The sequence below is a fragment of the Hyaena hyaena genome, unplaced genomic scaffold (genome assembly GCF_003009895.1).
Source record: "Hyaena hyaena isolate Hyena2069 unplaced genomic scaffold, ASM300989v1 scaffold_1781, whole genome shotgun sequence".
In the NCBI taxonomy this organism is placed as follows: domain Eukaryota; kingdom Metazoa; phylum Chordata; class Mammalia; order Carnivora; family Hyaenidae; genus Hyaena; species Hyaena hyaena.
In genome coordinates, this window is record NW_024082418.1 from 59980 (window position 1) to 83825 (window position 23846).

Below are 23846 nucleotides of genomic sequence, written 5' to 3' on the forward strand. Positions count from 1 at the left end.
TTTTCATGTATATCTGGCACCTGACGAACTGCACAGTTAAATGATTCACTTCATAAATGTTTTATTTAGTTCTGTTTTAATTTGTGTAGGAAAGCTCACAAGTTTCAAAAACCAAGTTTTTTCTTTTACTTAGTGCCATCTTGTGTTGACAATTTTAATTTCAGTAACCCCAAGTATAACCAGTGTCTATTTTAGTCAAGAAAATTGAATACTTAATTTAAAAGAAACAAACAGCACAAATTTATTCAAACTTGTGTCAACCCTAATAAGTAGGGTTGTGCTGTTTGAATAAATTTAAGTATCAAATTGATATCATCTTTTTCTTACCAATAAGAAAGAAAAACTTAGACTCTGGACTATTTTGTCTGTTTCTTGTTATACCTTCAAACAATAAATTAAAAGCAGCATGGTCCAACAACATCTGTGAAGAAATGTCTATATAACTGTTTTTAAGAGTTTTTTGGCTTCATTTTATTTTTTTTTAATTTTTATTTTTTAATGTTTTATTTATTTCTAGGAGAGAGAGAGAGAGAGAGAGAGAGACAGCGTGAGCAGGGGAGGGTCAGAGAGAGAGGGAGTCACAGACTCTGAAACAAGCTCCAGGCTCTGAGCTGGCAGTCAGCACAGAGCCCGACGCGGGGCTCGAACCCACGAACCGCGAGATCATGACCCAAGCGAAAGTCGGACGCTTAACCGACTAAGCCACCCAGGCGCCCCACCATGTATTTATTTTAGAGAGAAAGAGTGTGAGCAGGGGAGGGACAGATAGAGAGGGGGATAAAGAATCTAAACCGGGGTCAGCTCACTGGGGTGAGCCCCAATGTGGGGCTCGATCTCACGAACTGTNGGGGCTCGAACCCACGAACCGCGAGATCATGACCTAAGCGAAAGTCGGACACTTAACCGACTAAGCCACCCAGGCGCCCCTTGGCTTCATTTTAAATTTTGAAACAATTAAAGATTCACAGGAAGTTGCAAAGATATTAAAGAGAGGTCCTCCTGCCCCAGTGTTTTCCAATAACGACATCTTGTTCAAGTGCAGTACATGAGTACACTCAGGAAGCTGACATTGGTACAATACACGTGTATAGTTTTATGCCGTCTCATCACACATGTAGATTTGTGCGACCACAACCTTGATCAAGACACAGAGCCACTCCATCGGCACAAAGACCTTCCTGCCTTTTGTAGTGATGCTCGTCGTCCCATCCCTAATCCCTGGCAACCACTAATTTGTTTCCATCTCTACAATTTTGTCATTTGAGAATGTTATAAAACAGAATCAAACAGTATCTGAATTTTGAGACTGGCTTTTTTCAGTCAGCATAATGGCCTGGAGATACACGTGCATATCAGTAGTCCATTCCTGTTTACTGCTCAGTGTTACTCCGTGCTACAGGGAGAGCCAATGTTTGCTTGACCATTCACATATTGAGACATTTTGGATGTTTCCAGTTTTGGGCTATCACAAATAAAGCTAGGAACAATTGTGTCTACTTTATCTGATACTCACATAGTCACAATTGCTTCCTTTTTCTTTCCAGTCCCTGGAAACTACTAATCTGATTGCTGTCTCTTTAGGTATGCCTATTCTGATCATTGCATATTAATGGAATCACATGTTATGTGGTCTTTTGTGCCTGGCTTCTTTTCCTTAGCATAATGCTTTCAAGGTTCTATGTTGTAGCATGGATCAAAACTCAATTTTATTTTTATGGCCGAATAGTATTCCATTGCATGGATATGCCACATTTCATTTATCCATTCCTCTATTGAAGGACATGTGGGTTCTTTCTACTTTTTGTATATTACATATAATTCTGCTATGAACATTTGTGTACATGTTTTTGTGTGGATATATATGTATACATTTGTTACTCTTGGGTATATAACTAGGAGTGGAATTGTTGGGTCATATGGAAACTCTTGGTTTAACTTTTTAAGGCACTGTCAAACTGTTTTCCAAAGTGACTGTGCCATTTCCCATTACTACTGGCAATGTATGGGGTTCTAATTTCCCCATATTCTTGCTGACACTTGTTATTGTCCATCTTTTTTATTATAGCCATTCTTGTCAGTGTGAATGGGTATCTCATGATTTGATGTGCATTTCCTTAATGACTCATAAGGTTAAGCATTCTTTCATGTGATTATTGGACACCTGTATACCTTCTTTGGGAAGATGTCTATTGATATTATTGCCCATTTTAAAGTTAGGTCATTTACTTTTTGTTACTGACTAGTATGAGTTATTTTTTAATTCTGGATACCAGTCCTTTATCAGATATATGATTTGTAAATATTTTCTCTCACTTTGTGAATTGTCCTTTCACTTTCTTGATGGCATCCTTTGAAGGACAAGGTTTTTTAATTTTGGTGAAGTCTAATTCATCTAACTTTTCTTGTGCTTTTGGTGCCAAATCTAAGAAATTATTGCCTAATCCAAAGTCATGAAAATCTACTACCTTGTTTTTTTTCCTGAGGTTTTATGGATTTAGTTTTCACATTTAGGTCTTTGATCTGTTTTGAGTTAATTTTTGTCTATGGTTTAGGTCTAACTTAATTCTTTTACATGTGGGGATTCAGTTGTCCCTTTACTGTTTGTTGAAAAGACTCTTCTTTCTCTGCTGAATTATCTTGGCACTACTTCTGCTTTCATTTGATTAATATTTGCATGGTATTTTTTCCTACCTTTTTACTTTCAACTGATATATACAGCTATATCTGAAGTGAGTTTCTGGAACACAACATAGATTTGGGTCATACTTTCTGAATTTAATCTGTCAATTTCCTTCTTTTAATTGATGTATTTAGGCAATTTCCATTTAATGTAATTATGATATATCAGAGCTGAAGCCTTACTTTTTTGTTGTTGTTGGGTTTTTTTCCTTCTGTTTTCCAGTTTTTGGTTTTACCCTTTTAGTTTTTTTGTCTTCAGGGTCATTAGAGCATTATTTAGAATTCCATTTTGGTTTATCTATAGTGCTTTTGAATGTATCTGTTTGAATAGCTTTCTCAGTTGTTGCTCTAAGTATTATACTATATGTACACAACTCACTACAGTCTGCTCGTGTCAACATTTTACCAGCCCAAGTGAAATGCAGAAGTCTTACTTTGCTTTACGTCCCTTTGCCCTGACTCGTTTATAACATTATTGTCTTAAGTGTTTCCTCAACATACATTAAGAACCACACTAGACACTGGACACCGCTATAATTTTTGCTTTAGCTTTAAAACAATTTAGACAACTCAAGGGAAGGAAAGCAGTATGTTTATCCATTTCTTAACTCTTTCCATTGTTTTTTCTTTCTTCCTAATGTCTCTAGATTCTTTTGTCATCATTTCCTTTCTGCTAAATGAACTTTCTTTAGCCATTCTTTGAAGGTAGGCTTACTGTTTCAAATTCTCATAGTTATCTTTCATTCAAGAAGGACTTGATTTTCCCTTCATTCCTAAGGATATTTTCTCCTGGTATAGAATTTTAGGTTGACATTTATGTTCTTTCATTAACTGAAAAATATTCCACTTCCTCCAGCCTCCATGGTTTCTAATGAGAAGTCTGTTACCTGACTTGATTTTTCCCTGTAGGAAAGGTGTTATTTCTCTCTTGATGCTTCTGAGATCTTTTTCTTTGTTTTTTAGTTTTTAGAACTTTGTGTATGGTGTGTCTTGGTGTAGATTTCTTTGTGTTCATCCTGTTTGAATTTCATCCAGATTCTTGAATCTGTAGGTTTACATCTTTTGCCAAGTTTTTGGCCGTTACTTCTTTGAATACTTTTTCAATTCTGCCCTCCTTTCCTGGGACTCTGATGACACAAATTTCCAATCTTTAGTTACAGTACATGTCCCTTAGTTTCATTTTCTTTTAGCCTATTTTCTCTCTGTTGTTCAGTTCAGGTAATTTCTATTCTGCTATCTTCAAGTTCACTGACTATTTCCTTCATCCTCTCCATTTTACTTTTGAGCCCATCCATTGATTTTTTTTTTAGTTTAGTTATTGTATTTTTCAGAGATAGAACTTCTAACTGGTTGTTATTTACAGTTTTTCTTTGCTAAAACTTTCAAGTATGTTTGTAATTGGTCTCTGAGAAACTTTATCTGACAAAGATTTTTTAAAAAAAAGATGTTTTAAAAATCTTTGTCAGATAATTCTAACATCTGTATTAACTCAGTGTTGGCTTCTCTCAGTTGTCTTTTCTCATTCAAGTTGAGATCTTTCTGGTTCTAGGTGTGATGAGTGATTTTTTTATTGAAATTTGGACATTTTGGGTACTGTGTTATGAGACACTAGATTTTCTCTAGGGATTGTAGTTCAGCCATCCTTTTCTGACAGCATTCAAGCAGGGAAAGTGGGACACTGCCACATCACTGCCAGGGGCAGTGGGAGTCCAGGTCATGGCCTTAGCTGGTAACCTGAGACATTCCTTATCACTGCTGAGGAGGAGTGGGAGTCTTTGCTGATACCACCCTGACTGGAGAGGCATAGATGCCTTGTTACTGCTTCTTACATGGCCTTCAGTGAAACTGTAGTGAGGGTGAGTGGTCTCATTACCACTGAGAGTCAGTGAACATCCTGACTCCTAATTAGGCTTTCCTTGATACCACCGGGGTGGGGCGTGGGGAGTGCCTCACCACCATCAAATGAGCATACTAGTCCAGACTCTCCGTATGGCCCCCACTGATACCATGGGTTGGGGAGGGCTTTTAACACCTAGTGGTGACAAAAGTGCTGGCTCACCACTCAAGTCTTCTCTACCGCCAGTCAGGCTGGGGAGCTGGGGAAACCTCCTGAAAGGTTGATGAGGGTAAAATCCAAGGCTATCTACTCAGTCCGTGCTAGTGGGATGGGTTCGGAGCTGAAGTTTTTTTCTGTAGTGTTGGGCTGGAGTAGAGCAGTTATTATCTAAAAGTGTGTAATCTTCGTAGGCTGCCTTTCCCAGGTCTTTTGGCTGCAGAGAGCAGACATTCCTTGGGATTCTTTTTATTTGTTTGTGTCCCTTGTAGTGTCTGGGTTGTTAGTGTCTCTGTTACCCAGACTGGGATATGAGGGGCAAAAAGCAATCCCAGGGAACTCACCACCATGTTGCTTTTTGGGTACTCATGTTCTAGTTGGCATGCCTCTTTTCTCCACTTCTCAGAATCTTCTTATGTGATTTTATAAATGATGTCCAGGCTTTCTAGTTTTATTTGGCAGGGTCTAAATGAATCTACTCCATGTTTCCAGAAGTGAAAATCTCAAATATATCCACAATTTAATCATAGTTTCATTAAGGTTAGAAGGAAAAGAAAATAACCTCTTTTTAAAAAGGAAGCAATTTCTATGAGAAAGTTTTGATGGAATTGAGTTATTCAGGGAAGAGTGTGGTAAAGTGTATCTTTAAACTATTTTAGTAAAATGAAATTGAAAATAAACCAGGAATATCAAAGAAGAAATCAGTAGAGTGAGCTAGCAGCAACCAAATCATGTTGGCCACAAGATACCATTTTCTGGTTAGAAAAATGACATATTACTAGCCATTATGCAAAACAATTCAAGTACATGGCACTTTCCTTTCTCTCTCTTTTACCTTCTCCCCTTTTTCCTTCTCTTTTGCTCTCCTTCCCTAGTGCTCTTAACTTTCTTTTAACATGAGAAGAAAAGAGAAGCATTAAACTGCAGTGGAAGCAGATGGCTGCTCTCTCAACAACAATGTAGTGTTTCCAAAGTGTATTCTAGGAGACACCTGTTTACAGTGTTTACACTGTAAGACTGTACTACAGTAAAGTCAGTTTTAGCTTGAAAAATAAAGAGTTCCATGGTCAAATATGTTTTGAAAAATGATGGATTAAAAAGGCTAAATGGATTTGTTGAATATGCACTGTGAATGTCCAGGAGCAAAGAAGAGGTAAACAGCATTTCCTAAACTCTTATATTAGCAATCCACAGATTTTTGTGAAATCACCATAGGGATATTTGTTGGTTAGCCAGCAGCCAAGTCATAAAATAGAACTGCAAAGCATCAAATAGCAAGGATTCGTATGTTGAATGACTGCTCAGCACCTGTAAACAAGGTTCAAAACTTTTTAACAACAGACATGAAAAAACGTATGTATTAAAATTTGGGAAGCAGTGACTGAACCAATTAAATATAATTTAGAGATATCTTCACTTGTATCTCAATTTCTGTATTTTTTCAAACTTATTTTAGATCGTGGCCTCTCTGTTTATATTGAACTATAGTGATTCAATATATATGTTGGTATTTTAAAGCTTTATCTTTATGGAAAAAGAAGGTTGATTGACTTAAATGTTAAATGCTTAGAGTCTTAGCTAGGGAAAACCATTTGGTTTCATAATTCAAGCTACCATCTAGTGGCCGCTATGTAAATTGCAGGCAAAATGTCTAGACTTAATAGTCTTCTAAGATTATACTGTACTTATTAAGTGGCATCATATTTTTCATATTCTTAATGGCTGATGGCCTCCCTGAGAAGGTATTTAAGAAAGAATTAACTACCTTAGGCTCATTTTATTACATTATCACTTATAAAATCTTTGCACTCCAAAAATTTCATAATGAAACAGTATTTCCCACTGATTAATTTACTTAGTTAAGCAAGTATCTACTAGATCTGAGGTGCACAGGTGATTACTGCCCTGTGTGTTATCTGTGGTAAGGGAGAGAAGGCTTTTTGCTTGCCTTCACAGTGAGGTGATACAGGGATACATATGAAAGAAATTAACACCCCAATGCAGAAGACCTGCCATTTATGCAACAGTTCCACCACTAGCAAGTTATAAAGACCAGTTTTGTCCTTTCAATCATCTATATCATAATAGCAAATTTATCTTTTGTTCACATAGCTAATTATTATCATATAGTAGAGAGGCATCAGTCTTGCACCATGCTAACAGTTAAAGGGATGAAGAGCTGACAGTCTAACAAAAATGGCAATCTAATAAAACAATGAAAGACAGGGTCAAACATATAACCTGTAGTTAAAATAAAAGAACTATACTTATATTAAAAATAACCCATTTATATAAAATTATTACAAATTATAAAAAAGTAACTTTCATACAATTTTATATGTTAAAACATATATCAAAATGTGTTAAATTATTATATGAAATTAAATTACAATAGTTTTCCTTACTTGAGCTTTTAGGGTTTGTAGTTGTCCTTCGTAATTCTGAGTCATTGCTAAATTACATTTTTCCAGACTGTCCACCTTCTGTCTAAGTAACCCCACCTGCATCAAGAATAACATTTAATTTTGATTTTTCTAAATTTTGCCAGACAACATCAGAAACTGTGCAAAAGAGGAGTACAATGTAAATAAAACAGCTGCACCAAAAAAAAGAGTAAATATTTGTACTGCAGTTCTTAAACTAGCTATTAATAATTAAAGTCACAAAACCAAACACTGCTAGCACTATTCCTTTGGGCACACATTAGGACAGTACACTATGGATGTCTGACAAAAGATCCTTATCATCATCACATTTTAAATTAAGGTTTAAAATGCACTTTGCATTATCTTTTCAGGGGGCTATGTCATCATTACTCAGGCAGAACTTCAACAGGTACACTTTAGCTTTTAGTTTTGGTCCCACTGCCTTCAGTGGGAGCTCTGCTCGGGCAGGACCATGGAGCAACAGTTACATTTTCATAGGAAAGAAAGGAATAATATCTAAGAGCAGTTCTTAGGGGTTTGGCTTACAGCACTTGTCTGCTTATAAAGCAGGTGAGGCACCTGTGATGACCTGCCTCTACTATGGAGGAAACCAGATGCCAATAACTAAGTTAACTGTGCCGCATGAGAACTCAGTTAACTTAATGTTAAAATCTAAGTTCTATCGGGAGGCAAATAAAGGTAGAGAAATGACTGATGAACAAGTTGACTGATGATGTTTTAGTATATGATTAATGTAAACACCTTCTCTTATGTCTCACCCAAAAGAAAAATTCACAGACACAATAGTCCACGCTAAAGCCTATGGTTTTCGTGAACTCCGTTGGAAGCCCGAGAGCATTTAGACACTCTACAACCACCACCATGACTGTAAGCAGCCTTACAGGGGCTGCCGGCGCCCCTCTTATGAGGGTGCCCGGATATACACATACACCCCCTTCACCAAAAACTTTTCTCCCTTATCCTACAATCATGTTTTGCCAATTCACTTCTCTCAGGAAATATTCTTCTAGTAGATTAGAAAAGGCTCTTGAACTCTGCCACATCCAAAGACGCGGTTTTTGGACAACTGCTTTGTTTCTACACCTACAAAAGCACTCGTTGCTCGCAAACCATATTTATTTCACATATATTTTGAATGTCTGTTTACTTTTCTAGATGGCACTGACATTTTATATTTGTTCGCATCAGCAAGTTTTGATGGGTTTAGGATCTGATTGTCACTTACTTGATAGAACACATTTAGCACGCTATGATAGAGTTTTAAACAATAATAAATGCCACTGCTGATGCCTGATAAAAAGAATACATAATGAAAAATATATTCTGATGGAATAAATATTATTTATAACAGTCTGAGGAATGGACATTTTATTTACACATATACTCAGTACCTCTTGACCTTTCTGATCCAAACAAGTTTGTGCATTTGCCAACTCTTGATCCCGAAGATCTAATCGTGTCTCCAAAGCCCGCATCTTCCTTTCCCAGTCCAACTTTTTGTTGCTTACCATGATGTCAATTTGTTCCATTAATTCCTGAAGTTCGGCCTCACAAGGAGAAGCTCTGGCAATTGTTGAAAAGCAAAACACATTTTAAAAGAGTGAAATGTGAGGACAGGAAAAATTATTCCATTGCTCTGAACAGCTTGATCAATTATTTCCTCAAATTGTTCAATTATTTAAACAGGAAGAAGTCTGAAAGCTGGGGGATAAATTTTATATTAAAACTAAGAGCTAATTTCAGTGAATACACATTTTTTAAAATGACATTTTCTAAAGTATAGTTGCTGTCATAACATAATGCTAAAGTTCTTAGCGTAGGTGGTAGTGCATGGGTCTCCCAGAGCCAAAAGTTTTGACTTAGACAAGGGAGTCCTAAAATGAAAACACATCATGTGGATTATGCCAGAAATAAGATCACAATGAGAAAGTTAGCTAAAAGAATAAAATTAAATAAAATAACATTTTTAGAGTGGGTTGATTCTATGGCAAATCCTAATTATGAAAAATGGCTCAATGATCTACGTGTAAATATACACGTACCTCTGTCTATCATTAACTTGAGTAAATGTGACGGCAGACAAACTGGGACTTCAAGCATACCTATCTGAGATAGAAGGGCAACCCCAGGCAAAGTAGGACCAGATTCAAGGATACTAACTGGGCTGCAGTGATACTCCTCTAGGAGGGGAACCTGGCATGATCTAGCTGGTATCCCTTTGGAAGGAATCTGATCAGGCAGGTGTGGGCAGAGTAATATAAGTCTTTAGATAATGAGGATACTATTAGTCAGATGGGGGGCAATATCTTGGGTCTTAGAGGGTCTTTATTTATTTATTTATTTATTTATTTTTACAAATAGTTTATTGTCAAGTTGGTTTCCATATAACACCCAGTGCTCATCCCCACAAGTGCTCTCCTCCATGCCCATCTCCCCCCTCGCCCCCCCCACACCCATCAGTCCTCAGTTTGTTCTCAGCACTCAAGAGTCTCTCATGGTTTGCCTCTCTCCCTCTCCCCCACTATTTCCCCCCTTCTTCTCCCCCATGGTCCTCTGTTAAGTTCCTCCTAATCCTCCAATACGTGCAAACATATGATATTTGTCCTTCTCTGCCTGACTTATTTCACTCAGCATAACACCCTCAAGGTCCATCCATGTTGCTACACATGGCCAGATTTCATTCTTTCTCATTGCCATGGAGTATTCCATCGTATAGATAAACCACATCTTCTTGATCCATTTGTCTGTTGATGGACACTTGGGCTCTTTCCATGTTTTGGCTATTGTTGAGAGTGCTGCTATGAACACTGGGGTACATGTGCTCCTATGCATCAGCACTCCTATATCCCTTGGGTAAATTCCTAGCAGTGCTATTGCTGGGTCATAGGGGAGTTCTATTGTTAATTTTTTGAGGAATCTCCACACTGTTTTCCAGAGGGGATGCACCAGTTTTCATACCCACCAACAGTGTAGGAGGGTGCCCGTTTCTCCACATCCTCGCCAGCATCTAGAGTCCTCTGATTTGCTCATTTTAGTCACTCTGACTGGCATGAGGTGGTATCTCAGTGTGGTTTTGATTTGTATTTCATAGAGGGTCTATATTGAAACAAAATCATTGGTAAGAGCTAGATTTATGGAGATGCCAACTGTGCTTCTAGGGCAGGGTTCTCCTTCAAAGAAGCTGAAACATCCCACAGGGATCTGGTATAAGTCCAGTCATTCAGACTAGACATGCAGGTAGACTGCTGGAGCCCCAGATTTTAGCCTAAGGAACACACAAATGTCCAGATTAGAAAGCAAGTTATTTCAGCATCCATTCAATGGTGGTGATGAGGCCTCTAATATATTTGTGTAGGCTGGAGGAAAGCATTTTTCTCCACTTAGTTTCAGCAAATCAGAATTTTAGAGGTCATTTAGCACTTTGAAAAACTCGGGCTTGGAGAGGTCAAGGTCACACATCAATTAGTAGAATAGTCAGATTTAGATCCTAGGCAACTGCTTCCCATTGTAAGCTCCTTGCTGTGCACCACACAGCAAAATGCATGATGCTTTTAAAAAAAATTTGTAATGTTTTTCAGAGACAGAGAGAGACAGAGTATGAGTGGGGAAAGGGCAGAGGGAGGAGAGACACAGAATTCGAGGCAGGTTCCAGGCTCTGAGCTGTCAGCACAGAGCCCAATGTGGGGCTCAAACTCACAAACCGTGAGACCATGACCTGAGCCAAAGTCAGACACTTAACCGACTGAGCCACCCAGGCGCCTCACATGTGCTTTGAATAAGAACTTGCTTGAAACATATAGCATAAATTAGTTCCATTGCAATAGGGTTAGAAACAGGTATTAGAACCCAAAGAACTAAGAGTTTCCTGAATCACTTTTCTAAAATGCCCAGTCAACCTGAACATGGGATATCACTTTGATTGATCTATTCAACAGCAAATTCACCAGTTTTGACATCAGAGAGCTTTTAAGTACAAAGTACCATTCTAAAGTCTTCTAGAATTCCTGGACTAAGGCCCAAAGGCTCTCCCACTTTTACTTAAAACCTAACACAAAACTGAGGAAAGGAAGTACTGATTCCTCTATAAGAAAGTTGATGGGATTTTAATTGGAGTTATGATGTGGGGAAAAACAACAGAATGAAAACTTTTCACACTGTTTTATTTTCATAACAACATGTATCACCTTTTATTATAAATACAATCTGTTTTTTTCTGCTATTGTGAGCTCTGAAAGCAAAAGGGCTGTATCAGTCCTTCTCATCACCATCTCCCTGGAGCTTAGCACAGTGCTCCAGTGCACAGCAGATACTCAATAAAGTTTTGAAAAATGAACAAGTGAACTCTTCTCTTCACTATCTCCTTGACAGGTAGGGCTGCACCACGCTGATGGAATTGAAATGTAGGCTGAAGCAGAGTGGCTGAAAGAAAGTAATGTAAGCTGCTCATCGATATTGTTAAATAAATGAGTGAAAGGTTTCTTTCTTGATTATGACTATGCTGTACAATTAGGATATTAGACTCAAGGTGAAGGGAGTTTTACAACTACCATCCAGTGTTTGCAAACTTTTCACAGTCTTAAGAGCATCTTCTATGATGCCCCACTGGTCAGATTCAGGAGGTTTACAACTGAGCCCGAGATTCTGCATCGCTGACACAGATATGAAGCGATTCTGGTGCAAGCTAGGGTTTGTGATCTGTTTTGCAATATCACTGCCAAGAGGTCATCCAGCCTCGATCTGAATTTTTCCTTGACCAGGTCACCACGGTCTGAGATTGCATCTAGATAGCAATGAGTTCTTTAAAGTTCTTTCTTATATCAAAGAGCTTTTACATCCACTTCTAATTTGATCCACCAGAACCATACAGAACAAATGGCTTTTCAACATAGTAGGCTAACTGTACTTGAATATAATTATCAATATGTCAAATACAGCTCCCGGTGTACCTCTGGGTTCTTCCAAGTTTTCTCAGCATTCGATAGTAGATACTGAACATTCAGAGAATGGCCAGAACCTACGATAACAGGCTCTCACCCACAACCTCTACAGGAGCAGTCCTAGAATTGTCAGGACTTGGTCAATGACTGACAGCTGCCTTAATTTTTCCCCCTACTTCCAACTCAGGACCAACTGGTGAAAACCAAACATGCTCTCCAAACCGATCACACAGGATGCCCCGCTTCTACTAATCCTGCCTCCAGTTTCCCTGTGCCAACCACCTGCATATAAGGAGACCATACGTGAAGCCTTCTCTTTTGTTCATTGTGAAGCTTTCCCACCTTGCCGTCGAGTCTCTGCCGGACGCAAGTGCTGGTTGCTGACTTCCTTGCTATAGCAACTTTTCAATAAATAGGCTTCAGTTGTTCTCACTTGGGTAGTCTTTATTTCCACAAGTATCTTTATTTCCTTCAATCGCTCCTAGAGATTTCTTTTTTCTCCACCACTCACTACCTAGTGTACTACCTAGAGAATACAAGACGCTTAACATACATTTGTTGAATGTATGAAAAAGTGAATGGTAAGACCCTCCACTGAACAAGTTCCTGTGTTGACTTCCCCCTTGAAATGTACCATTCAGAAGATTAATGTAATACCCTAGGTACCATCTAATCAGTTTAGAGAGGGACTCTCACATCCTTTTGTTTTCGGTGCTATATATACTTTTAGTCAAGCAGATGAAGATCACTCTTGCTTTGAATCTGAGAGGGGGAAGGGCAAAGCCATGATATTATACCATTTCATGGTGAGGTTGTTTGTTTTTTTTGTTTTTTGTTTTTGGGGTTTTTTTTTTTTTTGGTCCAAACATTTTTTTCACACATGCTACAAATAATACCGCTATCTCGCACTTGTTTTGTCCTTGGGGGGGGGGGGGGGGTGTTCCAAGGAAAGGGGTTTATATGTATCCTTATTAAATTTCAGTGTGTGAGTTTTAGCTTCTCAATGTGGGTTGCTATCACTGGTCCTTTATTTTTTTTAATTGAGAGAGAGACAGAGCACGTGCATGCGAGCAGAGGAGAAGGGCTGAGGGAGAAAGAGAAAATCTTAAACAGACTCCATGATCCATGCAGAACCTGACATGGGGCTCGATCCCATGACCCTGGGATCGTGACCTGAGCTGAAATCAAGAGTCAGTCAACTCACTGAGCTCCCCAGGCATCCCTAACCCTGGTTCTTTAATGAAGCAAGCATTCATTCAGCAACTGCTGCCCACTGGATGAGGAACTGGGAAGACAGAGACACGAGACCTGCTGCCTGCACAGAGACACTTGCACGGCAGGCACAACAAGAGACTGACAAATACATGCAGCTCTTTTGGGACTAGAAAGGAGGGGCTACTGAATGCAGATTTGGGATGGGTTACCACAGAAGCCTTCGCAAAAGAGCTTATATTTTGGGATCCTGTTTCTGACAGAAAATATATTCACTATACCTCCTTGTTTTGTGTCAGCTGTGGATTTGAGAAGCATTATTTGTTTTATATATAAATGTTTTTTTTTTCTCCATACAAGTGACTGTAAAATGTCATGAAAGACAAGATGGAGGACAGAGCTCTATGGCAGCTTCAAAGCTCTTCAGGGTGACAGGGATCCGATGATTATTTTTCTTATAATCAGTTTCTAATCCATTTAATTAACCTTACAATTATTTCTCTCCCCCCCCCATAAAAATGTCATGAAAAGCCCTGTAAAATATCATGGCAAAGTCCAAATTCTGTCAATATGCTCGTGGACGCACCAGCATATGAGCCCTGTGAGCCAAGGCTGATCTCGACTGCAGTGGTCAGGGCATGTCCCTGCTGAGTCCTGGTGGCCATTGCTTCTTCTGGATGCTCTCAGACCACCCACAACTCCTTCCAGAGTATTACTGAAGATTTAGTCAAACTCAGGCTTATACTAAACTCAGCTTTCTGTCAAATTTAATATTCCCTTTTGAAATTCAATTGTCTCATCATCTAGGATGTCTTCCCTTCTTCAGTTTTTCAGAGATAATTAGGAGCTGTTGAGCTATCTCAACATCATCAATATTTGCTCCTAAATCTAGAGAACTTTAAAATAAAATACAAAAGGCTTAGTTTAGCCTTCTTCACAGAGCTGAGCACTAACATTATTTATATTTTCATTTCTTCCTTTAGTCAAATGCTGACTGACACTATGCTAATTACTTTCTTGTTCTTGCTCTCCTGGATCCTCACAATGTCCCATAAAGTAGGACTTATTATTCCTATTTTAGAAAAGTTAAATGAGGCGCTAAAAAAGAAAAACGTCTTCCAAGTCTTTCAGCTTTGGAGACTGGGTGGATTGTATCTGATACCTTGAGACACACAAACCGTGACCCTCACTATTGGGTTTATCCTTGGTAGCAATTCACAAGAAAAGAATTCTGGGGTCAGGACAGAAGTCTTTTTTCTTTTTTTAATGTTTATTTTAGAGAGAGAGAGAGAAAGAGAGAAGCAGAAAGTAGGGGAGGGGCAGAGAGAGGGAGACAGAGGATCTGAAGTGGGCTCTGAGCTAAGAGTGAAGAGCTCGATGCCGGGCTCGAACCTATGACTTGTGAGATTATGACCTGAGGTAAAGTCAGACACTTAACCGACTGAGCCACCTAGGAACCCAGAGGATTGATGTCTTAAGCCAGAAGGAAGGGGCACACTGAGACTTGCAGGGTGATGTACCAGTCTAAGGAGACTAGAGTCAAAATACCAGGATATCAAATTTAAAGATGAAGAGAGCAAAATAGAAAGGTGATGATATAAATTGAGGTAGTAGTGGCCAGTGTGTTGGAAGGGACAGGGGAATGGAATGTGGAGTCTCATTCCAAGTAAAAAGAGCTGGAGTAACATAAATGTCCATGGATGTCCATCAGGTACAATCCACCCAGTCTCCATGGACATGTATATTACCCCAAAGTCCTTTCATATATAGGTTTACATACTGCTTCTTATAAGGGCAGACCTTCATCAGATGGCTATGGTTGTGGTAGGGTCCCGTCCCTAAGGAAAGGAAAAAAACCTCAAGGCGACCTGGCTATAACGCATACGTGACAACATCCCTCATGACCTTGAAACATAAGACCACTTAATCAGACTGCATGTTTGTGTGTTACCATATATGGGAGACAAAGAAATAAAACATATATAAAGGACTCTGTCACATGGTGTTTGGGGCTCAGTTCTTTGGGTTAGAACCCAACTGAGCAGTGCCGGCAAGAATAAAGTTGCTTCCTGGAAAGAAAAGCCTCGGTGTCATGACACTGTGTGAGAATCCTGCTACATGGTGACCGTATGATTGATTATCCAAACTAGGACAATTCTGAAAGTGAAAGGGGGCACTAATGATAATCATGCCAGGACGATAGGTATAAAGCAGTGATTGCTCTGGGCAAACTGGGATGTAGGGTTTATCTACCCATCATCAAACTGGAAAACAGAAATGGATAAACAAGTCTATAAAAAAAACTGAGTTCATTGTGGGACATAGATAGATAGCAGAATAGAAATGGATCTTTAGCTCGAAAGAGAGAAAAGCGGGTTTAAAAAACAAATATGGGAATCATCATGGAGGAAGGGAAGGAAATGAGGAAAGAAAGCACAGACAGAAGAGAAAGAGGAGACTATGGAATAGTCTAAGAAAACGGTCTTCAAAAAGTTGAGGAGCAATCATATTGGGTCTTCATTTTTCTAAAATATTTTCATGATACACATCCAAAAATGCAGTCACATATTATTTGACTTGGGTCTATCGCTATATATCTGGCTATCCCAGTATACTTTAACCTTTCTGGGTGGCTCAGAGACCCCATTCTTACTCCACACCTCAAGTACCGTACCACACTAGAAACGTAAGAAGGGCCAAATGGGAGAACCCCCAGAAGTCCCAGAACCCACTTTCACAGACGTGTCTGTGATGTCTGCCTGCTTGTTAGTCAACTGTTCCTCCTAAAACTGTAAAGTGAAAGACTTCTACTTTGTGACTCCTAGATCAGAACTTCACGGTTGCCCTTGTTCAAAATTAGTTACCAATTATAGCTAAAAAGAGCTCTTCTCAAGTACTTTTCTTGTTGTCCAAAAAACGCTATTTACTGTCATCATTAGTGTGTGCTGACTTAGCAGTGTTACAATGCTTATTTTTTACTGCATATTTGAGATGGTGGTTCATATTCAGTCCATTCTTCTCCCTCATCTGTAATAAGCTTAATGTTGGTATGTAGAGGAGGTATAAATCCTGTTATTCCTAAAAAGCATGATTAGAAGTACTTTTAAAGGCCTTCATCATAATCATCAAAGAAAGACATTTATAGAAATAAAATGCAATGTGATGGCTTCTGACTCCCTATCAATGTTTCATCAGAATTCTAGGTATATGCAAATATAAAACATACTTTTATGTTCCAAAAAGAATGGAGGATCTTTTAAACACCTATATTACAGACAAATTTTTTCGTGAAACTTTTTCTATAATGACTATTCATTTTCTTAGTAACATCTTGGCTCACAGATGGAATGATGTAAAAAGTGACATATTAGCAAGCACCAACCCCCTTTCTTCAGGGTGATTTTTATAAGTCTCTAGAAGCACAAGTAACTTCACTATCCTCATAAACTTATATACCTGAAGTATTATTTCATATTAATACACATAACCATAGTACAATGAATAATAAACTACATATGCATTAGTTTGAATTCTATAAGCCAATCTCGAGGACAATTAAAATTCCCTCTTGCTAAAAGGTCTATCTGGTGAAAGGCTGCAGTGTTAGTACCCATGAGGATAGTCATTTAACCCTTTTGCTATATAGAATTAGAGCCAGCTATTTCACTGCGTCCCAACAGCAAAGAATTGGGCATATATCGATAAAATCTGGTTTTCCAATGTTAGGAAAATAGGAAAAATATGGTTTCCTGAATGTGGGAAATGAGCCTTCTAATGCCGGCTTGTTCTGATATAACTTCCAGATCTCTACCTAAAGCCTGATTCTGAGCTATAGACTTCTATATCCAACTGCCATTCAATAGCCCACAGAACCTCCATGGGAATCCCAAACCTCACATGTTCAAATTAGAGCACTCGACCCCCTGCACCACAGACCTGCTCTCACTCCAGTCCACTTGCTCTAACTGAAGCCACTGCGCAGGATAAAAACCCTCTGGAGCAGAGATTTGTGTTTCTCTCAAACCCCGGAACAACAGTTCTATTGGCACTGCTGCTTCACAGTATGTACCCACAATTCTGACTACTTCTCACCATATCCAGTAATACAGTCCTGCTCTGAGTCTTGTTATTTGTCTGATCGCATTCTTATCTCCTCCATGGCTAGTTGTCTACCCAACGTCCACCCTTCCTGTCTTCCATAACAGACCTCCAATGTTACTCAGAGTGGAAATGTGTCCAGATGAAAACTCAGCTACATTTGCCAGTCTCCCCTGGAGCTAGGCATGGCCACATAACAAAATCTGGCCTGTGAAATGTAAGTGGAAGTTGCCACGAGGCTATTTAAAGGAGAGCCACAGTAGTTGCTGTTGGTGTTCTAGGCACCCCTCACACTTACCACCTGGGGGCACTCGGCCTGATTTCCAGGGGACAGAACCCGCATTTCGTTGCCTGAGTGCCTTCTCTTGCCACTGGAGAGTCTTCTCTTTGCTACCTGTGTGACAGGCCAGAAGTAACAGGAAACTGAAGCCCTCACAGGAGCAATCTTCAACCAATGACTGTCAGTTACCGGTGTATACACACACATTTGCTCCTTGGATGAAATAATTCTGGGGGGAGGGGGTGTGTGTGTGCTTTATACTGGGTTCCAGAGTTTCCTTATAAGGATTTCCAGTCACCCTGAGTGATAACTGGTTTTATAATTAGCCCTTGTTTCACTTCCCTATTCCCATAGGTCATAGGGCAGGGGGTGGGGGGAATGGCCCCTAGAGACATCAAGTCTGAATCCCTTGAACCTGTAAATGCTACTTTACTTAGAAGGAAGGTCTTTGCATAAGTTAAAGACACTGAGATGGGGAGATTATCCTGGATTATCTGGGTGGGCTCTGAGAAAGAGGCAGAGGGAGATTTGACACACACAGGAGAAGGGATATGAAGATGAACCAGAGAGAGATGTGAAGATGTTGGCCTTAAAGATCAGAGAGATGAGGCCATAAGCCAGGGAATGCTGGAAGCCACCAGAAGGTGGAAGAAGCAAGGAACAAAAATTACTCTAGAGCATCTGGAGGGAATGCAGCCCTCTAGATACCTTGATTTTGACCGAGTGATACTGATTTTGGATTTATGGACTTCAGAACTGTGAGTGAATACATTTTGGTTGTTTTAAGCCACCAAGGTGGTTATACAGCAGTCATAGAAAACTAATAAAATACATTTTTCATATCCCAAATAAAGTACTTGTCTCCAAATCTTTGTCTTAGGGGCTACCTACAGAAGCCAACATAAAATGCTGTCATGTGCTCTTTTGTTTTTACCCATTGCCCTTCCTCTGCTCTCATTCTGGAAAGCAGATGTGATGGTTGAGGTGGTTCAGCCATCTAGCAATCATAAGGAGACCACAAACCATAAAGCCACACACTGAGAGTGAGGAAGCAGAAAGATACATGTAGACTTGTACATACAGCTAATTATTGGACATCTTCACTTGGATGTACAACAGGCATCTCAAACCAAGCTTGTACTTTCTCTAACCTTCCTTATTTTAACAAACGACCATCTTATCCTTCCAAATGGTGGGTGAAAGCCTTTGGATCATCCTTTGCCCATTTCTTCCTTGCACACCAGACATCTAAACCATAACCTCTAAATATTATCAGCTCTTCTGTCAAAAATACCCATTTGTTATTATGTCTACCTCTACCAGCCTGATCCAAATCACCATCATCTTCCACTTGAATACTGCAACAGCTTAGGCTGTCTATCCCTTCTGTTCTTGCCTTGCTACAGTCTGTTCTCGACATAGCAACCAGAATAAGCCTTTTAAAACACTAAGTCCAAAAATGTCACTGCTCTGCTCAAACCCTCCAGTGCCTTCCCATTTTACACAGCAAGTGTGCTTAGTCTACGATGTACATGCCTGCGTATGCTCATATCATTGCTTTTCTTTTTTCTTTTTAAAAATAATGTGTAACTAACTTAACTGACCTCTCATAAATATTGTCCTATACAAGTATGTACAAATGTATCCTACATGGTGTATTTTTGTTCTTTGCCTAAACTTGGTAGCAGCTTCATTAGTCTCTCAAAGGAATCTTTCCCTTCCTTTCCTTCCTTCCTTGCTCTCTCCCTCTCTCCCTCTTTTCCTCCCTTCTCAACTTCCTTCCTAGTCTCTTCCTCCCTTTCAAACCACTCAGTGAATTCCTACAATCACTAAGCACCGTGCTAACATTTTAAAAGTTTGACATATCAGGATTTTACCCCAGATCTACTTCACTTTGCTTCTTCTGCAGAGAAATTAGAAACTAGAACTTGTCAAATTTGATTACTCTGGAAAAGATTAGGTGTGGCTGGGGATAAAGGTGGAGGGAGAATGATGGGGGTAGAGTCTGGGCCATTCAGAAGGCAAGAGACAATCAAATTAAAAAGAATTTTCAATGTGCAAAAAGAATACTACAAGTTATTAAACCAGCAATATATTGACTTAGAGTAGAATTATTTCACAAATTATAATTAAAACCGTATTAAACTAAGAAACTGGGAAGTAAAGTTGTGATTAGGAATTAATATTTCTCAGAGGGAAAGAACATTTTAAAGGTTAAGAAAGATGCACACATAGAGTAGTGCTTTAAAGGATTTTTTCTGAATTAGATGTGAGAAGTTATGCTTTAATATCCATCTGTCTTGGTTCCTTGAAAATATGACTTTCATGGCAGATTTAAAAAATTGGCAGATCAGGCAGCAGAGTTTTAGGAAGGATTTGATAAGATTCTATGAACGAGATCAATGGCTAAGATAGAAGTTACAGAATAGAAGTAGAGCAAATGACTTAGTAGAGAAAAATGAGGCTTTTGGTCAAAGATGGATGAACATAAACATTTTGTTCCCTTCCCAAATTCTACTAAAATAAAGCAAAGGGATATTTTTAACCTATGAGCACAAAAATAATGGGAGCTAAGAGTAGAGAAGGCCAAGAAGCAATCCAACTAGGTAGAGGGTAAATGCTGGTAGCCCAACTTACACCCTCTAAGTAGGAGAATTTAGAAGAGCGCTCTCTAGAATCTGATCAGCCTGAGACAGACACTGAAAGAGACTAGCCTGATGACAAGTGGTGAAATCCCATCCACAAGCCCTGCCCATGTCCACCGGAGCTTCAGGTCAGCTTCGACGCTGCCTTCTTACACAGGGGAGAGCAGTCAGGGAATCACAGACACTTGAGGAAAGCAGTTCAACCAACTTGGTCAGATACAAACAGAAAGTGATTTTTTGAAGAAAATTAGGCAGAAGAGAAAACTTGAAAAAAATTATAGTTAAGATGCTAGAGTTCATTCCGGGAGAAAACAGAATGTTATACAGGAAAGGAAGTGTCCTTCCAGTATGCTATCGCTCAAAGGTGAAGAGCATTTACAAAGCCATAGCGAGGCAAACAGAATACTGATCCAACCAAACTTAAGGTGTATTGAGAGGATGATGGAAGAAAGGGAAGTGTGTGTGTGTGTGTGTGTGTGTGTGTGTGTGTGTGACAGAGAGAGAGAGAGAGAGAGAGAGAGAGAGACTGTATGTGACCATGTGTATATATGTGTATGTGACCATGTGTGTGGTGGGGATGAGGTAGTGGAGGCAGGAAAAATAACCACTGTGGATGTCAACAGATAATGCCTAAAACTGGAAAAAATCAAGAAGTAGCAAGAAAAGCATGTTATTTAGAGATACAGAGATAAATGCCAAAAAATTCAGCCAAAAGAATGGCCTCTGGGGAGAGAGAACAGGAGACTGTTGGGTTTTGATTACAGTGATTAAGAACCAAGTGACTTCTTAAATTACATACATATGTGACTAAGTGAAGAAAGATCAGGACAAACCTTCTTTTTTAGTTAGAAGATCTATATATTTTTAAGTTTATTTATTTATTTTGAGAGTGAGAGTGTGAGCAGAGGAGGGGGAGAGAGACAGGCAGACAGACAGACAGACAGACACAGAATCCCAAGCAGGCTCGGGGGCTGTCAGTGCAGAGTTCAAGTCATGTGGGGCCTTGATCTCATGAACCGTGAGACCATGCATGACCTGAGCCAAAGTCGAGTCAGGTGCTTAACCAATTGCCCTTAGAAAAGATATTTTATTTTATTTTTTAATTTTTTAATGTTTTATTTATTTGTGTGTGTGTGTGTGTGTGTGTGTGTGTGTGTGTGTTTGTGTGTGTGTGAGAGAGAGAGAGAGAGCACATGAGCAGGGGAGGGTCAGAGAGAGAGGGAGATACAGAATCTGAAACAGGCTCCAGGCTCTGAGCTGGCTGTCAGCACAGAGCCTGATGCGGGGCTCGCACCCATGAACCACGAGATCATGACCTGAGCCAAAGTCAGAAGCTTAACTGACTGAGCCACCCAGGCGCCCCTAGAAGAGAGATTTTAAAGAAGTAATTCATTATATGTGAATCCACTTGTACAGGGAAAGAAACATTTTTAAAAGCAATGTTCCAGAATTCATACATTTGGGGACTCTATATAAAATATTGTGTTGACCTTAGGATTTTCAATGCATTTGTGTAATTCCTATTTAGAAATGCCCATCAAAGTTTACTAAACGTGAGTTTTAGTAGTCTTAGATACACTGTAGAACATCTTGGCTGGTGGCTGTGCTAAGCCCTCAGAGAGTTGCAGCTGCACTATAGTTGGTGTCCAGATTTCTTCAGAAAACTGAATTAGTTTCCCTTTTAGAGGAGCAGGGGCCGGGAGAAAGGATGGGCTGTGAAGCAGTTATTAGGGCCTGGGCGAGCACAAATTGAAGGATGTGGAGAACTACACCAGAGCCACAGCCCCAGACAGACCGATTGCAAAGGAGTTGATATAAGAGATAATTTCACATACCTCTTATTCATATTTTTAAGAAAAGTCAAGGGCAAATTGCATTGATAAAACAAAATTGTTTTATCCTATGTAAAAGGCAGAATGAAAGAGCCATATAAAAAAGAAGTTCTTGGAAATAAAACATGGTTGCCAGTACTAAAGATCTCGGTAGAGGCAGTAAAAACAATGTAATTGGTGCTGAAATAAAAGAGAAAACTCAAGAAATTCCTCCAGGACATAGAGCACAAAGGACAACAATGGAAATTATGAGGGCAAAGAAAGATATAATCCTTCTAGGAGCTGAGAATGAAACAAGATAGTGGAGAATTACTAATCAAAGAAATAGAACAATATGTCACTGAGTTGAAGAGATTTGAATCCTTAGTGTAAAAATGTTCACCAAATGCAGTGAAGGGTTATTGTGGAAGACTCCATACCTAGAAAATTATCCCAGGAAACTTGTAAATTCCAAGGATAAAAAGAAATCCTAACGGGGCACCTGGGTGGCTCAGTTGGTTAGGCATCCGACTCTTGATTTCTGTTCAGGTCATGATCTCAGGGTTAGTGAGTTCAAGCACCGCATCAGGCTCTGTACTGACAGTGTGGAGCAAGCTTGAGAGTATGTGTCTCTCTCTGCCCCTCCCCCGCTCACTCTCTATCTCTCTCTCAAAACAAATAAAAATAAACTTAAAAAAATACTATAAAAAACCCCCAATCCTACAGACTTTCAGATATATACAAGATGGGGGGGGGGGTTTAAAAAGGAAGGAGGGGTGGACCCGAAAGACTGGCATTGGATTTTCCCTCTGCAACACTCAATGCTTCCAGACAATGAGACAAGGTTACAGAGTCCCTGTATTAAGAGTATAAGTAAGACATTTGGACGTGTAAGAAGTTCAGAAGTATATCACCCATGTTCATTTTTATGAAAAGATTACCTAAGGAAGTACTTCAGTGAAATAAAATGAATTCAAAACTTTTTAAAAATTAAGAACAGGGAGGGGTGCCTGGGTGGCTCATTTGGTTAAGCATCCGTCATAATCCCGAGGTTCATGGGTTCAAGCCCGGTGTCAGGCTCTGTGCTAACAGCTCAGAGCCTAGAGCCTGCGTCAGATTCTGTGTCTCCCTCTCTCTCTGCCCCTCCTCTGCTTGCACTCTCTCTCTTTCTCTCAAAAATGAACATTAAAAAATTTTTTAAGCACAGGGAAGATTTTGCATACAAACAATAGTAATAAGCAATGCAAACTTAGAGCCATTAAGAAAGGATTCTAAAATAATAATGGAATAAAATAGTAATTAACATTATCCTATATGTAAAAATTTATGTATGAATTAATAGCGATCAGTAACTAGAAATCCAGATTACTTTTTGGAGGTGAGATAAAGGAAAGGGGAAGCACAGGCACTACTAAAGTTTAGTCTTAAAAGAGAGAAAAGGATGAGGGAAGTCAAAGATACAATTAAAATTCAGGATGCCAAAAGAGAAACCCAGATTTAGAAAGTTTTTCCAAAGTGTTCATTGACAACTTATAAAATAGGATGTAAAACTTCTAACAGAAAATGAAGAAAAAGAAAAGTAGCTCAGAATAGCAGATTTTGGGAAATCAAAACGGTGGTCAAATGTTAGCATATTAATGATCATAAAATCCTCTTTTTCATGTCAAAGACCCTCCAATGAGGT

At 39.2% G+C, this 23846-nt stretch overlaps 1 protein-coding gene across 5 annotated transcripts in view; it reads right to left on the reverse strand.

The window, feature by feature from the left end:
• DEUP1 (deuterosome assembly protein 1) overlaps positions 1-23846 on the reverse strand; it is an 83738-nt gene that overhangs the window by 53002 nt on the left and 6890 nt on the right. For 4 of the 5 annotated variants that reach the window (XM_039224828.1, XM_039224825.1, XM_039224827.1 and 1 more), the window contains exons 3-4: positions 8571-8742; positions 7138-7233 (exon numbers count right to left, since the gene is read on the reverse strand). In XM_039224828.1, coding sequence (XP_039080759.1) covers positions 7138-7233; positions 8571-8742 — 268 coding nt within the window. Of the gene's footprint in view, positions 1-7137; positions 7234-8570; positions 8743-17724; positions 17821-23846 lie in introns of all 5 variants that reach the window. The other variant, XM_039224829.1, reaches the window with a different exon arrangement.